Source organism: Eupeodes corollae, chromosome 1 (assembly GCF_945859685.1).
Source record: "Eupeodes corollae chromosome 1, idEupCoro1.1, whole genome shotgun sequence".
NCBI classification, from domain to species: domain Eukaryota; kingdom Metazoa; phylum Arthropoda; class Insecta; order Diptera; family Syrphidae; genus Eupeodes; species Eupeodes corollae.
In genome coordinates, this window is record NC_079147.1 from 111,213,707 (window position 1) to 111,231,511 (window position 17,805).

The 17,805-nt window shown below is 35.6% G+C and overlaps 2 protein-coding genes across 3 annotated transcripts; one reads left to right on the forward strand and one right to left on the reverse strand.

Annotated features, from left to right (window-relative positions):
• The first annotated feature begins 553 nt into the window (after positions 1 to 553).
• LOC129941534 (V-type proton ATPase 116 kDa subunit a 1-like) lies at positions 554 to 8,743 on the forward strand. The gene is made up of 5 exons (XM_056050205.1): positions 554 to 798; positions 6,110 to 7,999; positions 8,066 to 8,252; positions 8,310 to 8,484; positions 8,552 to 8,743. Exons 1-5 carry the CDS (start codon positions 682 to 684, stop codon positions 8,646 to 8,648), a joined length of 2,466 nt encoding a protein of 821 aa, XP_055906180.1. The 5' UTR covers positions 554 to 681; the 3' UTR covers positions 8,649 to 8,743.
• Positions 8,744 to 13,048: 4,305 nt separating this feature from the next.
• Positions 13,049 to 16,063, reverse strand: LOC129941535 (V-type proton ATPase 116 kDa subunit a 1-like). 2 transcript variants are annotated; one of them, XM_056050207.1, is made up of 6 exons: positions 15,814 to 16,063; positions 14,972 to 15,739; positions 13,853 to 14,911; positions 13,634 to 13,796; positions 13,398 to 13,572; positions 13,049 to 13,328 (listed from the first exon to the last, which is right to left on the reverse strand). In XM_056050207.1, exons 1-6 carry the CDS (start codon positions 15,928 to 15,930, stop codon positions 13,238 to 13,240), a joined length of 2,373 nt encoding a protein of 790 aa, XP_055906182.1. In that variant the 5' UTR covers positions 15,931 to 16,063; the 3' UTR covers positions 13,049 to 13,237. The 2 variants fall into 2 exon arrangements, with proteins under 2 accessions (XP_055906182.1, XP_055906181.1); XM_056050206.1 differs by having other exon boundaries at positions 13,853 to 15,739.
• Between the last annotated feature and the right edge of the window lie 1,742 nt (positions 16,064 to 17,805).

Below are 17,805 nucleotides of genomic sequence, written 5' to 3' on the forward strand. Positions count from 1 at the left end.
GACTTTTTTCAATACAAAAAAATTTGTTTGTTTTTAAGTTTTCTGAAGAAATATTGAACCGTTTTTTTAAATAACTTATATCTACTGTCTAAAAGAAAGTGTGTCTTTTTTTTCTTCTATTTCATGCGGTGCTTTTTTCTCCGTGTATTTATTTTATATCAAAAGAACGTTCTATGAATATTTTCAAATAAAATAATTTCATATTTAGAACCACTTAGATTAACATTTCTGTTTAGTACTCAGCACATTGATCTGTTCTTAATTAACATTTTATTATAACTATAAAAGTGGAAGGGTATTTTATCACACCTAGTTGATTTAATAACTTTTAAAGTTATTTTTTTTTAAATACATGTAAATCAATCGCAATAAATATCTTCATAATTCTTTACTCGTGATGTACTCTAAAGTGAAGTATCTTCTAACGTCAGGCAATCTAACTAACAACACCTGATAAGATAGCCATGAAAGTGCATGTTGAAAGATTAAGGAAGGCTTACAACAAAAAAGTAAACTGCAATTCAGCCATTCAGTTAAAATCTAAAATATTAAAAATATTGAAGGCAGTCGATCGGTTTAAATAGAACTATTAGGAACTCGTCGAGAAAACTAGATTGTCCCCAACATTTTTGTATCTCTCTCAAGTGAAGGACAGGATTAAATTAAAAATCCTTTGCAATCATGGGGGATATGTTTCGCAGTGAAAAAATGGCCCTGTGCCAGCTTTTTATTCAACCAGAAGCAGCTTACGCAACCGTTTCGGAATTAGGAGAAGCTGGATGTGTTCAATTTCGTGACGTAAGTGGAAGATAAATAAAATAAACTATTATTTTTTTCCACTTGTTCAAAAGCATTCTCTTATATCAAGGTTTTGAAGTGTTTTGACTTTAAATATTATAATAAGCGATATAATAGTGAATGAGATAGCTTTGTTATCAAGAAAATATATAAAAGTTTTCAAACGTAAATTAATGCGGTGTTCAATTTGTTTCAAAAAAAGGACTTATTTAAGTTTGTGTAAAAAAACATGGAATATTAGATTAATTTCAAATATATGTTTTTGTAATCCTTCTTACCGCAATTGTCTGTAACAAAGACCAAACAATAATATCCAAAAGATTTATGTGCCTTAAATATTTCAACGACGAAAAATACTCGATTATTTTTGAAATACATTTTTTTCAACATTTTAAGAACTTGATATTAAAATAATGGAATTTGTTTCACTTTGTAACTTTATCAGCATCGAAAACTGCATTTGAAAAAATACTTCGTGAATTTGAACAGCCTTGAAAAGCTTTATGTTATTTTTGAAAGGTGGTTGTTGACTAGTGTAGTGTGTTTTAATGAATAATCCCAACAAAAAAAAAAACACTTCACTCGGGCGTTTGCGAAATTTTCTTATTAGGGAAATTGAATTTTCTATTACTTAATTTTGATTTCATTGAATTGAATTTTTGTTTTTACTTAGTGTGTAGGTGTTTTATCTTGTCAAGTGTCAATTAATTTGTTTATAATGGGTCAATTTATATTTCTAAGGTCTATGAGAATATTCTCACAATTCACTATTCATCCATCCTAGCATAGCAACCAAAGCAGCTTTACATGTCTTTTCATCCTTTTTGAATAGTGCAAATTGTGAAAATTTTTCAGAAATCGAATTATGAAATTTCTGTTCTCAGATTTTCGAGAACTTAGAAATGCATAGTTGCGCACCAATTGCACTTCAAAAAGAAAGTCAAATATATTTTTTTAAAGTGTATTTCAATTTTTTTTCTTTTCGATTGGATAGAAAATTAATTTAAGAAATATTTTTTTAAAGAAAAATCAGAGGCATGACTATGTAACTCGAATCTACAATGAAATTAGTTGAATTCGAAAATGTATCTATTTGACTACTTTCGAACCAACGAGAATCGAATAGTTCTAGTAGTGCCAACTTTTTTGACGTAACTGCAAAGTGGAATTCAAAACAAGGCAAAATCAAAAATAATCACTCTACATGACATGTGTTTTTTTTTGTTAAAGTGTAAGAAAAATTTTGAATATAAGTTTCACCCAATTACACCGGGAATTTGTAATTTCGTTTTTCTTCCTCATTCATTTAAAAATTCATCATCAGCGGGCACATGACTTTTTCGGTTGAAGTCAAAACTTCGGCAAGTATTTTTGGACTTGGTTTGCTGTGCAATTCCAGCGTTTATGTCACCACCGATTTGGTTTTGGTAACCTCGTGTTGCCAAAAAAAAATGCTAAATGCTGCTGATAACTTAATGATAATCGGAAGAGTATTTTGTCTTCTGCGAGTAGTCATGTCGGATGATATGGTGTTAAACTAAGAACATAAATCAGTCTTTAGAAAGACGATAGTTCCTAACAAAAGTATATATTTTTCATAAAGAATGCGTTCAATGATTCATTGTTCATATGTACATAGCATATGTACAAACCTTTTCTAAACCAGCTCCATTATTTTGGAATTATCTATTGTTCTTCTGCGTTTAGTTTGCAATTTGCTCGTACCGTTCTTCATTTTCTTGCAAATTGAACCAAATTCCAACGGTGTCCATTTTTGTAATAAATATTCTTGTGCAAACATTTGATGTTTTTTTTGTTCTAAAAACTGTCAAACAACCCGATATTCGTTTGAAAGTACACATTTTTTTGGAAACAAGTTGGTATAACCGACATACGATTCTACTTTCATACGTAGTACGATTTAAAAGTAGAATCGGAAATAGCTGTAGTTTTAGTTTTACTTTATTTCATCAATTAGAGAATTTTCATAATAAATAAGTTTCATAAGAAATAAGTTTCGAATAGAATCAAAAGTAGAATCGAGTTACGTAGTAGGGCCCTAGTACACAAATATTCAATTCATTCTAAGCCATTTTATTGATTTTGTTTATTTCAAAAAAATTGTGACATTACAAAGTTTATGTTCAATTCAATGTTTATTCAAGTGCTGTGTGACACAACATATTTTTTGTAAAGTTTTCCGACACGTGAGCAAGCAACATAGAGCTGTCCACGTGAGAAGCATTTACCTATTCTCCAAATTTAATCCACACACTTGTAACGATTGTCCTTGTGCTTTGTTAATAGTCTTTAATAAAGCGTGTGGCACCAGGAACTGTAAACGGTCCAAATCGAATGACAAATCTGTCAGGATCATTAGGAGACGCGGATACAGTACGTCTACACCTTTTCCAGTCAAAGTTGTTACCTCTATTACATTCTTCATCATTTTCTTGACTGAGAGTCTGAAGAATTATGGGAACGCCAATTTTCAATGTAAGAACGTGCGGTGGTTTGCCTGGCAAATCAAGCGAATTCAAAAATTCAGTTGGATAGTTGACAAACTCGTCTTGATTCTCCACAATATCAATAAACTTATATTTGGTCGTTTCACTGGGTATTCCATGCTGAATGGTGAAGGTGATGATATTGACATCGAGGTTTTTGGCTGCTAAAATATCACGCTTACCGAGCCATGGATGGTTTTTGTAGTTTTGTACATTATTTGGGAAAACAAAAATTCGGGTGCAGTGAGGTCAGGGGACCTTGAGGGCCACCGAGAAGTGGAGTTCCTTGAAATGAATTTGTTTGCCAATTTTTGTTGGAGCTCCACCATAACTCGTCTGGCTATATGTGCAGTTGCAACCTAGGCTTCAACCAACATGTGTATCCAGCCAGCTCGGTCCCTAGCTAGCTGTCTCCAGTTTCGCATGCCAAGTGGGTTGAGGTCTTCACCCACCTGCGTGCGCCACCTGAGTCACGGTCTTCCTCTACTGCACCATCCCTCGGGATTGGATTCGAAGACCTTCCGGGCTGGAGCATTGATGTCCATTCGCTCTACATGACCTAGTCATCTAAGTCATAAGACTTTAATTCTGTTAACTAGGTTAGTGTCGCTGTACAGCCCTTACAGATCGTCGTTATATCTTCTCCTCCGTTCTCCATCTATGCATACGGGACCAAAAATCACCCGAAAAATTTTTCTCTCGAAGCATCATAAGACGTTCTCATCTTTCTTTGACAGGGTTCTGGCCTCAGCGCCGTAAATGAGAACCGGGATGATGAGTGTCTTATAGATGGTGATTTTAGATGCTCGAGAGAGGACTTTACTTCTGCCTTCTAAGTCTAAAGAAGCAGCGATTTGCAAGAGTTATTCTTTGTTTGATTTCAGCGCTGCATTCGTTGTCTGTGTTTATAGCGGTGCCTAGGTAGACAAAGTCTTTAACTACATCAAAGTTATAGCTGTCCATGATGACGTTTTGTAGAAGACGTCCTTGTTCAATATCCTTTTTTGATGACACCATATACTTGGTACCCGTAGCGTGATGGTTAGTGCGTTGAGCTGTCATGCAAGGGGTCTTGGGTTCAATCCCTGCCTGTGCCACCTAACTTTTTTCACGGGTGCTGCCTCTTGCGAGAAATTTACACATCCTCCAAGAGTAATTCTTGTCATGAAAAAGTGCTTTCTCAAATTCGGATTCGGCATATAAACTGTAGGTCCCTTCTATCCCTGACAACATTACTCGCACACAGGAATGGTTGAAAGTTGTAAGTCACTAAGCCCTGGTTCTTCACGGACTGTTGCGCCACCTAATTTATTTATTTATATACTTGGTCTTGCCCTCATTGACCACTAAGACTAAACCCATCTCCTTCGCTTCCGTCGCAATGCCCGAATAATTGGATGGACCTTTGGAAGATTTTGCCTCTAGTGTTGACTGTTGAGTTTTCCACAATTCTTTCCAGAATGATATTGAAAAAGTCACATGACAGTGCATTGACTTGTCCAAAACCTTTTTTGACATTAAATGCATCGATGAGATCTTTTCCGACCTTGGTAGGGCAGCGTGCATTCTCTCTCCGTCGTCATTCTGCACCAAAACGGATAAGTTTGAGAGGAATGCCAGAACTAGACATTGCTCTGTAGAGCTCTTCCCTATGAATGCTGTCATACGCGAATTTCTATAAAGAGATGGTGGATATCGATTTGAAGCTCCTGAGTTCTTTCCAAGATCTGCCGTAGTGTGAATATTTGGTCGATAGTGGACTTTCCTGAAGCCACACTGATCAGGTTGTTGACGAACGGCTTCAGACGTTCACATAATACGGCAGAGGGTCTCCTTTTTTATGTATCGGGCAAACTATGCTGAGAATCCACTCATCGGGCATTCTTTCTTCCAACCATATTTTGCAGATGAGTTGTAACACCTTTCTGGACCTAAATGCTGTTTACTGCAATTGGGATACGCCTTCGGCGCAGTTCTGGGTAAAAAGATCATAATGGACTTCATCAGACATGAACAAACAATTAATCAAAGTCTTGTCCTCTTCGGCCATTGCAAACATTTTTTAGAAAAATTCCTCGCGAATAGGAAAGTCCTGAGGATTTAAATTGCTTGTAATTTGGACTTTTTACGGAAACAAGTTGAAGTCATCTTGAAGTTTTCGCGTAAGTCCGTCTGCTATTTTCAATTTGCCCGACAAGTTTCGATTGGAAAAGCTTGGATTTGCCTGTATTGCCGTTGGTACAGCGGTGGCGACTATATCCTGAACACGAACATTGGGATCTCGACGTTACGGTTTCATGCGATGCTTCCAGATTCGGAAAATATGTTTACCAGCCATGTTCATAATTGTTAACCAGACTCCGGCCTAAATTCCCTTTAGACGGAAATGACGGTCTGCAAAGCATGGTACTGTTGCACTATCCAAATTCTTTTTTTCAGTATCCCAAGCTTTTGAATAAATAGTTCACAATATTACTATTTGTTTGAGAACTGTCAATGATGTTTTAAGGTTGAATTATGTGTAATAGTTATGGCACCTGCTGCCAGCTGAATGAGAGCGCCCAAGGTCTATATTTTCGGTTTGCGTCTGCGACCTAGAAACACTTTCTTTATTTCATCCATATCACTTGCACTCATTTCCTTTTGACTGTGTCTTCCTAGATATTCTTAAAATAAAAATTACTGGGGTGACAGAGCACCTCTGTTGTTATCGGAAACTCGGAAGGTTAACATTCAAATATTTTAATATACAGAAAACCACTTTAACAAAAAATTCTACACATTCTGTTCTTTCTCTACTTTAGCTAAACGATGGGGTTCACTTGTTTCAACGAAAATTCGTTGGCGAAGTCCGCCGCTGCGAGGAGTTAGAACGAAAAATTCGATACATCGAGAAAGAACTTGCCAAAGAAGGATTCGAGCTACCCGAATTAAACGAAAACATCCCCAGTGCACCAAATCCTAGAGAAATAATTGATTTAGAAGCTCATTTGGAAAATACAGAAAATGAAATGCTGGAACTCAATCAAAACGAAGTTAGTTTGCGATCGAATTATATGGAACTCACTGAGCTGCGACAAGTCTTAGAAAACACTGATGATTTCTTTTCCGAGCAGGAAGTTTTAAATCTTGATTCGAATCGACGATATTCCATCAGTGCTGTTATGAATCATAGTGGACGAGGTGAATTGGGATTTGTAGCTGGAATTTTGAAACGTGAACGAGTTTTTGGATTTGAACGAATGCTTTGGCGTATATCGCGTGGCAATGTTTTTTTAAGACGTGTCGACTTGAATGAAGCATTCAAAGATCCGGCTACTGGACATGAAATTTACAAGACAGTTTTTGTGGCATTCTTCCAAGGGGAAGAGCTAAAGAATCGTATTAAGAAGGTCTGTTCTGGTTTTCATGCTGCAATGTACCCGTGTCCAAGTTCACACTCTGAACGCCACGAAATGATTAAGGGCGTTCGCACTCGATTGGAGGACATGAGAATGGTGCTGAATCAAACTGATGATCACCGTAGCAGGGTCTTGGCAACAGTTTCAAAGAATCTGCCAACTTGGAGTATTATGGTCAAGAAAATGAAAGCAATCTATTTCACACTCAATCTCTTTAATATGGACGTTACACAGAAATGCATGATTGGTGAGTGTTGGGTGCCGACCAATGACTTGATGATTGTTCAACGAGCTCTGGCTGCTGGATCTAATCAGGTTGGAAATTCAATTCCATCGTTTTTGAACGTGATTGAGCCAAATGAGTCACCACCGACTTACAACCGTACTAATAAGTTTACACAGGGTTTTCAAAACCTTATCGACGCCTATGCTGTGGCTTCGTATGGCGAAGTCAACCCAGCACTATATACGATTATAACGTTTCCATTTTTGTTCGCGGTCATGTTTGGAGACGTTGGTCATGGAATCATTATGCTGCTGTTTGGTGCTTGGATGGTTCTGTGGGAAAAGGGTTTGTCGAAAATGAAAGGTGGTGGGGAGATTTGGACGATTTTCTTTGGTGGACGCTACATAATCCTTCTCATGGGAATATTTTCCATCTACACTGGATTCATCTACAACGATATTTTCTCCAAGTCGATGAATGTGTTCGGTTCTGGATGGAGGGTTCACTATGATTATTCTACTGTCCATGCCAATCCATCTCTGCAACTGAATCCGAAAAACTACACAGTTGGCGTCTATTGGCTTGGGATGGATCCCATTTGGCAACTGGCAGAAAATAAAATAATTTTTCAAAACTCCTACAAAATGAAGCTGTCTATAATCTTTGGTGTCACACACATGTTGTTTGGGGTTTCAATGAGCGTCGTCAACCACGTGCACTTCCGTCGATGGGGTAGAATCTTCATGGAGTTTCTGCCACAAGTTCTGTTCTTACTACTGCTTTTTGGTTACATGGCATTCATGATGTTCTTCAAATGGGTTAAATACAGTGCTGAGTCAGAGATTTTGTCTGAAACTCCAGGATGTGCGCCTTCAGTGCTGATTATGTTCATCAACATGATGCTCTTTAAGTCCACACCTCCGTTGGAAGGTTGCAAGGAGCATATGTTTGAGGAGCAATATTACCTGCAAATGGGGCTTGTTGCCATTGGGTTATTGTGTATTCCATGGATGTTACTGTCGAGACCTTTGTACATTCATTTTACCAGAAAGAACAAGATTCATATAGTAAGTTCGGTGGAGATGTTTAGAGAAAGTTACTTTTTATGGATATACCATTATGTACATTTCTAGGTAAACCATAATGGTACCGGTAGGGATGCCCCTGCCGGAGGCAGTGGAGGTGGACATGGTCACGATAATGAGCCTATGGGCGAGATTTTAATTCAGCAAGCCATTCACACAATCGAGTATGTTCTAAGCACGATTTCCCACACAGCTTCATATTTGCGTTTGTGGGCCCTGTCTCTAGCTCATGCCCGTAAGTTGGTTATAAATATAGGAGACCGAGTTGCATTTGACTTTATTTGTTTTGCAGAGCTGTCTGAAGTTCTTTGGGGCAGAGTATTAACATTTGGTTTTTTGATACCATCGTACTATATCGGACCTGTTATGCTGTTTGTGGTTTTTATAGCTTGGAGTTTTTTTACGATGGCTATTTTGGTAATGATGGAGGGTTTGTCTGCCTTTTTACATACCCTAAGACTTCATTGGTAAGAATAAAGAATTTTTCTAGGAACTAATTGTATATTTTATTAATTTCTTTTTTTTTTATAACAGGGTTGAGTTTATGAGTAAAATATATGAAGGTGAAGGTTATGCATTCACTCCTTTCAGTTTCAAACAAATTCTAAAGGAAGATGATGAAGACGAATAAAAACAACCTCAACTAATAATAATTATTATATTGTTTATTACATCTTTTATCAATTTTATGTTTGATATATAAATACATACAATTATTTACATAAACAGTCTAATATTTATTTTAAAACACAAACTGTTACTTGTTGTGAAAGCCTGAAACCGATTTTCCCACTTCAGTGTTACCGCAAGTTGGAAAAAGAACTTTGCTTTGTCCGCATAAGCATTTCTAAGCTTTGCGTTTTGCTTTAATTTGAATACTCAAAAATTAAGACAGCACATACAGATGTCAATTTTTATATGATTTAAAACATAAAAAGATCAATTTTAAAGTGATTTGAAACACAAAATAAAATAGTTTAAAATAATGGTAACTGGCCGAATGATTAACCTTTACGTTGGGAAACTATTTCGGAAATGTAGGGCGTGCTTACAGAAATCATACAGGGTGGACCATTTTAGCGAACCATTTAATATCTCCTGAAGTCTGTTTACATGAAGGCTTTCATTTAAATGTAATCGATGAATTTTCTGTAGTATCGGGTATACCGCGATAAAATATATCTTCTATTTCTCTTCTGTTACATAAATTTGTGGAAGATCAGCTCGATGAGGTACATATGTAGTTAAGATTTAAAATTTCAAAACGTGCTTCGGCCGATAATTCATTATTGAAATAGTTTCTGATGGTAATTGGTGATTGAGGTTCCTATAGGTATTCCTGGAGGATGTTGACGATGCTTTAGAGAGATGCTGATTGTAATTTCTTTCATCAATTTAGGAGTAACATTTACAAACATAGAGCTCCATTCATTTACATTTGACTCCAATAAAGTTAAGTAAGTTTCATGTGAGATAGCTAGCTGACTCCATTCCTTGAATGGGGTGTCATTAGATTGCAGTAGTCTTAGCAAGATGGTTTTATGAAGATTCTTTCATCCCACTTCATCACTCTTATTAAATAATCCGAGTTCATTTTGAGGTTTTGAGTATATGTTGGTGTTATGCCAGACTCCACGTAAATAGCATTATTTGGTGTTGAATTTGGTAGTCTAAACAAGCGTTTAAAAAAATATCTTTGAATTGCTTCAAACTCCTCGAGAGCCATGTATCCAAAAACTTAAGCACTGTAGCACATACAAGTGTTGACAGTTGCTTGAAAGACCTAAAATTTTAACACAAAATAGATTTTTGGATTGGCAAAAAACTTTGGCCATAATATACTCAACGCAATTTTAGCCTCTTTGCTTTTTTGTTTGACATGCTTAGAAAAATTTAAATTATGCGTAAGCAAAACTTCAAGATATTTAAACTCTAGTACTACTTCAATGCGTTCGTTATTGAGTGACCAATTCTCTTCCGGCAGCCTTCTTTTTTGACACGTTTCAAAAATCATTATTTTCGTTTTGTTTGTATTAAGTGAAAAGTGAAATGATTTTCAGCTAGTACAACTAAATCGTCCGCGTATAGCAAAACTTTCACTTGGATATCGACAAAGAGTATTCCTCCTGGAAGTTCATCACAGATATCGTCGATAAACAAAGCAAACATTATTGGGCTAAAAATGCAGCCCTGTGGGACACCCGCTGTTGTTTCAAACCAATCCAAAAACTCTGATCCATCCCATACACAGGCGCTTGATGACTCCAAAAATTTAAAATACATCATCAGGAATTTTCGGGAGATCTCTAGTAATCAAATGCTGCTTCAAATCTACAAAACAAGCATACAATTTCTTTTTCTTTTCAATAGACTTCCTGGCCGTACTGGTAAGTGCAAAAATGTGACCGTCGTTGAAAAGCCCGACCGAAAACAAGCTTTTAACTTGCTTAGACGAATAGTGTTCTCGATCCACTTGTTGAGCCTTTCGTACTAAATTGAAGTCAGAATCTTCCGCATAGAGTTAAGAATAGAAATTCCTCTGTAGTTATCCGCAAGATTTAAATCTCTTTTCTTGAAAATGGCAAAAATAACTGCTTTAATGGAGTTTTTGGCACATAAGCATCATTGTGTTATCTGTTAAAGTACTCCACAAGGTAGTTTTTAAATTGATCAGTGCGGTTTTTTTAAAACTCGATAGGAATCCCGTCTATGCCTGGAGCTTTGTTATTCTTCGACTTACTAAAACTTGTTTCCAAATCACTCCAAGATATTGGACTATCTAATTCACTGACTGTGAAATTGGGAAGTGCGTAGTAGAAATAATGTTGATTCTCATCGACCGACAAAAGTGTTTTAAAATGAGCAGCAAGTGTCTCAGCTCCGAGAGCATTCGCCATATTTCTATTACGTCCACTCAATTCTCGAACATTACTTCAAAATTCCTTTCTTGCAATTAGTGAGTTTTGTTTGCTAGGTTGTGAAGGTAATCCGTTTTTTTCGTTGTGCAAAGTTGTTTGTATTACTTGTTGACATGTAGGTAAATATTTTTGGAAATAAAGCGTTTGTGGATCTTAACAATTTTAGATACACAAAAGATAATTTACGTAATCTTTTGCAATCACTATGGAACCATACGTTTCCAAGGTTAAACCGTGAGTTGGGGTTGTTGTAAGGTGACGGAACTGACGCTTTAATAATTCGTTTTAAAAACTCATCATTCTGCTCTAATGTGCTTAAAGGAGTAGGAAAAGAGTCACACTGGTCGGCTTAAACTAGATTTATGGATTTTTCTTTATCACTGATAAAGGTGAATTCGCCCGAAGTATCACTTCTAGATATTCCATTCAGCACGGACAATAAAAAGTTTTCAAACAAATCTGTTATAAGTTTACCATTTATAATTTCATTAAATAAAATCGCTGTCTCACCCAAATGCCTGTTATTTACAGAAGAATTTTGATAACAGCCAATGCGGGCATTTAAATCGCCAATGATCATTAAATTTTCCAGGTCACCAAAATTAACAAAATCAACTAAACTTTCAAAATCATTCTGCCAGTTATTACAGTTAAGATATACTGGAATAATAAAATAATGTATACTATTGCTTAAAATTTTAAATATAAGTCTGTTATGCATAAAACAAAGTTTGTCAAAACTTAAAGTTTTTTTACCCCACTAGTTGCATGTTCACACTTTGCATACAGATTTTTAAAATAGTTAAGATAATTATTTTCATTTTGTTCTTTTAAAAAAGTTTCTACAATAATAATTATATCGAAATTATTTATAAAGTTAAAAATATCAGGTTGTAAAAGTTTACTTTCAAAACCTGTAATGTTGTAAGAGCAAATGTATAGGTTTTGATAATTACTTATACTATGGCACACGACATTATGCTTCTTGAAGTAAATCTAGGTAGTTGCATGGGTTGACGCATAGGTGGCGCTTGTGTCGGTTGAGAAAAAGATGGCGATGATTCAGAGGAAAATGAAGCTCCCTCGAATCAATCAAAAAATTCTGGCCATCTGTCACCGAACATCTGCTTGATAAACGTCATTTTTTGTAAAAAACTAGATAGAAAAATAGATTTTTCTCAAAATTTTACTGAATGTTGACAACAATATTTTTTAACAAATAAAAGTAGTTTAAAGCCAATATCTTAAAGTTTGTAAAAGATATTTGAGTAGAAAATCAATTTTTACCAACTTTGGGTTTTTTTAGGTTTTATTTTTTATAAAAAAAAAACTGTCAATTTGATTTTTCTCAAAAACTTACCAGATGTTAAAAACGCTATTTTTCGTTGCACAAAATTGTTTTGGAGATAAAATCATTTTTTATTGGTAAAATTGTTGAGGTGACAATTTTTTTTTTGATTTATAAAAAACCATAGATTTTTTTTTCAAAAAATATAGTTGTTTCGTATCACTTAACAATATATTTAATAAAGTTTAATTCAAGTCTCTAGCTTTTTTGGTTGATGAGATATTTAGGTTTAACCAAAATCTCCACAATTTTTTAAAACAGCTATGGTAAAAAACCAACCACACAATTTTTGAGAGCCCTTTCTGCATCTTTCTGCCTTATTATCTATATGACAAAATTTATTTGAAGCTGGTATCTTTATTGGTTTTTGAGCTATTGAGCTATGCACGACGAAAAAACGTCGCGAATGTACACGCACGCACAGACATCTTTCCAAAAATCTTTTATTTCGACTCTAGGGACCTTGAAACGTCGAGAAATTTCCAAATTTTCAATTTGACAAATTGGAACCATTAAAATAACTTCCTTTGAGAAGTTCAAAATAAATATTCCCAATTAACAAAATATATTTTTACAGTTGGTGTAAGAGTTTTCTAACTTCTAATTGATGTGACTTCATGGAGCCGTTTACAGTATAACATAAGTCAATACCTTAATTTCTGACGTAAGCATAGCCTTGTGTCATAAGCTTCTTGAATTATTTGAATTAAAACAACGAATTTATTTATTTTATTATTTTATGCAAAATAAAATTGGAAACAAAAGTTATTTATGCAAAATTTTTTTATTTGAAATGCTTGTCCACCAAATATAAAAACCTATTTCATCACCATCTACCAAAGTCTTATGAGCACGCCCATGCCCACGCCCAAAAGCAAGGCCTCTATCAACAGCATTACCAAAATTCGGTTCGCATGATAGGAACTTTATATCAATCTCAATCGCAAAATATTGCTAAAACTCTTTTTCCTCGAGTAGTGTTTTAAAGCTGAACGGAACAAAAGCATGTCCTTCACCTTCGTAATGTTTGCTCATAAACTCAACCCTAAGAAAAAAGATTTAGAATCAATTAATTTGATGTATGATAACAAAAATGCTTCACGTATGTATTTACCAATGTAAACGCAAAGTATGCAGAAAAGCTGACAAACCTTCCATTAAAACCAGAATTGCAATAGTAAAAAATACCCAAGATATAAAATTCATGTACAAAATAATTGGACCTATATAAATGGATGGAATGGCTAATCCAGTTGAGAGCACCTTTTCCCAAAGCACTTCGGATAGTTCTGTAAGAAATACGAATTTTCGATATTTAATTGCAAATGATTTGAGAAATAAAAGTCATACGGGAATGAGCTAAGGATAAGGCCCAAAGACGCAAATACGATGCAGTGTGAGAAATCGTACTGAGAACGTATTCAATCGTGTGAATAGCTTGCTGAATGAAAATCTCGCTCATTGGTTCATCGGTGGGATCACCATTGCCATCCTCATTTCCATTTAAACCATTCTTGAAAATAGATAGATAGAATATGATATTTATAAGAAAAACTTACAAAAACTCACCAATTGATTGTTCTTTTTCCTACGAATATAGATGAATAACGGTTTTGTAAACAACATCCAAGGAATGCACAAAAGTCCAACTGCTACAAAACTCAGCTGCATCAATTTTTGTCCATCAAACATGTGCTGTTTACAACCATCTAATGGTGGAGTCGACTTAAACAGCATCATATCGATGAACATGATCAGCACCGAAGGAGCACATCCAGGTGTATCCGCAAGGACTTCCGTCCGAGCATTATACTTCACCCACTTGAAGAACATCATGAATACCATGTAACCAAACAGGAGCACAAGAAACAACACTTGTGGAATGAACTCCATGAGAATAGCACCCCATCGACGGAAATGAACATGATTCACAACACTTAAAGAAAGCCCAAACAGCATATGGGTGACTCCAAAGATAATAGAAAGTTTCATTTTGTGAGAATTCTGAAATATGATCTTGTTTCCTGCCAATTGCCAAACTGGATCTATACCCATGGAATATACACCTTCTGTGGAATTTTTTGGATCCAATTGTAGGAATTCATTGCCCAAAACAGTTGAGCTGTTAAAATTAACTCTCCATGCCGAACCAAATAAGTTCATTGACTTAGAAAACACGTCATTGTAGATGGCACCCGTGTAGATGGAAAACAGTCCCATCAGTAGAATTATGTAACGTCCACCAAAGAAAATAGACCAAATTTCTCCAGCACCCCGAATATTTGACAATTTCTGTTCGAAAATGCACATCCAAGCCCCAAACGTTAGCATGATCAATCCATGTCCCACATCACCGAACATCACAGCAAACAAAAATGGAAAAGTTATGATTGCATATAGCGCTGGGTTGATCTCACGATAAGAAGCTATCCCGTAGGCGTCGATGAGGTTCTGGAATCCCTGGGTAAATTTATTTGTCCGATTATAGGTTGGTGGTGGCTCGTTGGTGTTTATTACGTTCAAAAAAGATGTAATCGAATTTCCCACTGCCGATGAGCCACGTGCCAAAGTCCCTTGAACTATTGTCAAATCTGTTGTTGGCACCCAGCACTCGCCTATCATGCACTTCTGGGACACGTCTATATTGAAAAGATTAAGCGTATAATATATGGCTTTCATTTTCTTTACCATTATGCTCCACGTGGGTAAGTTCTTGGAAACGTTAGCCAGCACCCTGCGCCTCTGATCGTTGGTTTGATTCAAGATCATTTTCAGGTCCTCCAAGCGACTTCGGACATCGGCAATCATCTCATCGCGTTCCACATGAGAACTCGGGCATGGATACATGGTTGCTCGGAATCCTTGGCACACTTTTTTAATCCTACTCTTGAGTTCCTCCCCCTGAAAGAAAGCTACGAATACAAGCTTTTGACATTGACCGGCTGTTGTCTTCGTCAATTCTGCTTGTCTCAAGAAGACATTCCCATGCGATATTCGCCAAAGCATTTGTTCGAATCCAAAAATCCTTTTGTGTTTTATTATTCCCGCTACAAAAGCCAATTCCCCACGCTCACCCTTGTTTACAAGTTGATCCTTCGAACCCATGCGATTCGAGTCTATATTAAGAACCTCCTCATCGGAGAAAAAATCTTCAGTGTTCTCGAGAACTTGTCGCAGTTCATTTAATTCATTGTAGTTAGATTTTAGCTTATCTTCGTTTTCGGTGAGTTCAAGCATCTCACTCTCGGTCATCTCTAAATGAGCTTCCAGATTAATCATTTCCTTGGGGTTTAATGCACTTGACACTGGCATGTTGATATTGTTGTTTATTTCAGGCAAGATCATATCTTCTTTCTTAAGTTCGTTTGTTATGTAGTGAATTTTTCGTTCCAATTCATCACAGCGACGAATTTCGCTGACAAATTTCCTTTGAAATAAACTCACCCCATCGTTAAGCTATAATTAATTGTTTATTTGGTTGAGAAATTCTTTCATAAATGTTGGAAAAAGGTTTTTCGTTGTTAACTTACATCACGAAACTGAACACATCCAACCTCACCCATCTCCGAAACGGTTGAATAAGCAGCTTCAGGTTGTATAAAAATTTGGCAAAGAACCATCGGCTCACTACGGAACATGCTTCCCATGATGATTATTCCGATCTGAGTGGGCTTGAGAAAAATATACTTTTTTGTTTTAAGATACTTATGAAAAATTCGGTAAAACCTTAAACCAAGAGATCTTTTTAAAACATCCTTGTCGTACCGTATCAGACTTCGAAATAAAATTATTATTCTCAATTTGCGAAGCTTAAAAAGAAATGGGATCCTCCAAAAGCTACCACCCTACGTAAACGTTGATATGTGACGTAATTTTTTGATAATAATTATAATTAAAAAAATCTTATCAAAATATTTTGGGTAATATTTTTTTTGGACTTGTGAGTGCATCACGAGTAGCAAGTCACATTTTGTTTACATCAAATGTGCTTGCTTGTGATTTGTTATAAGAAAATAACAACAAATGAGCATGCTTGATATCATTTGATAACAGAAAATGTCTCATTGAGAACAACTGATGGAACTTTATTATCAGAAGTTGTATGGGACGAAATATGAGTTATGTTCATTCATTTCGAATGGTAAATAAATTAGGTGAACGATTAAATCGCACGTATTTAATGCTACGATTTACGATAACATTACGGTTTTGAGGTGAATACTAACTTAACCTTAGAAGTCTGCTTACTAACTGACCCAACAGATAATAGGGAGGTTTAAAGGACTTAAGGGAATTGAATGTAAGGCAAGATTCTAGTATCTGATTGGTCAGCTGCCAAAAATTTTCTTCTAACTAAGCCAAATTCATTATTATTGTTGTGACTGAAAAGTAAGTCACGAAAAATCACCCCTACTTGTAAAGTCAAGTCTAGGTACTTGTAGTGGCTCACAGGTTATTTGATACAGTGATTAGAACAAAATGAAAACCAATGAATTACCAAAGTTTAAAACAGCACTTTTCACGTAGGCTTATAGATTCATACTCAAAGTATAATTTTGCATTAAATGGGTACCAAAATATGCTTCATTTCTTACTCTTTTTACTACAAGAAGCATTTGATCAAAAAAAAACTTCACAGCTTAATTGATAAACCTAATTTAACCTACTTTCACTTTTTATTAACCCGCAATTGCTTGTTGTTTTCTTATAATCATAGTTGCTATGGTTATTTGAAACAGTTTCTTACAATTATTGTTTGTGTGATATTGTAGAATGTTGTACCAATTTTAGTCTTTTTATTTATTAAAATGTTGAAGTCCGCGAATTGGCTACTCGGCCTCATAAAAGCGGAAAATCTAGCCGCAACATTGCTGAATGTGTTCACCTTAGCCCATCAACGGTGAAACACATTGTGGAGCGGTTTGTTCATGAAAACCAAATCAAGTACAAAGGAAGAAATCCACCAAACAAAATTTTCAATCCTGCTGATGAAAGATTTATCGTAAGAGAAATTAAAGCCAACCCAAAATTATCGGCCCAAAAACTTGCTGCTGAGGTTCATGAAGAATTGGGGAAATCTTGTAGCGCTGAAACCATCCGCCGCCGTGTGCTTCGCTACCATAATTACTGTTAGAGTTGCTCGAATGAAACCTTTAATCAGCAAAAAAATCAAAGAACCCGTTTATCACCAACATACAGTAGCGAGCAAAAAAAATGCAAACAGTCACACCAAAATCAATTATTATTGCTTTATCTTTCGTAACGGTAAAATTTTGTTTTTCCGTTTCGGATATGTGTACTCATTGTGTAGGCATTCTGTTTATAATAGCAATATGTAATTGGTCTCTCTCTAGTGTTGTCAAATTTACATTTAGTTAGAAAAACATAATTTTACTGAGAGCAAAAAAAATGCAAATGGCAAATATGACTAGGAAGTTAGGTACATAAAATTTATTCTTTGGTTTCAATTAATTAGAATATGCAATTAATAGAAGCAACTATCGATTGGATGCAAAAAAGCA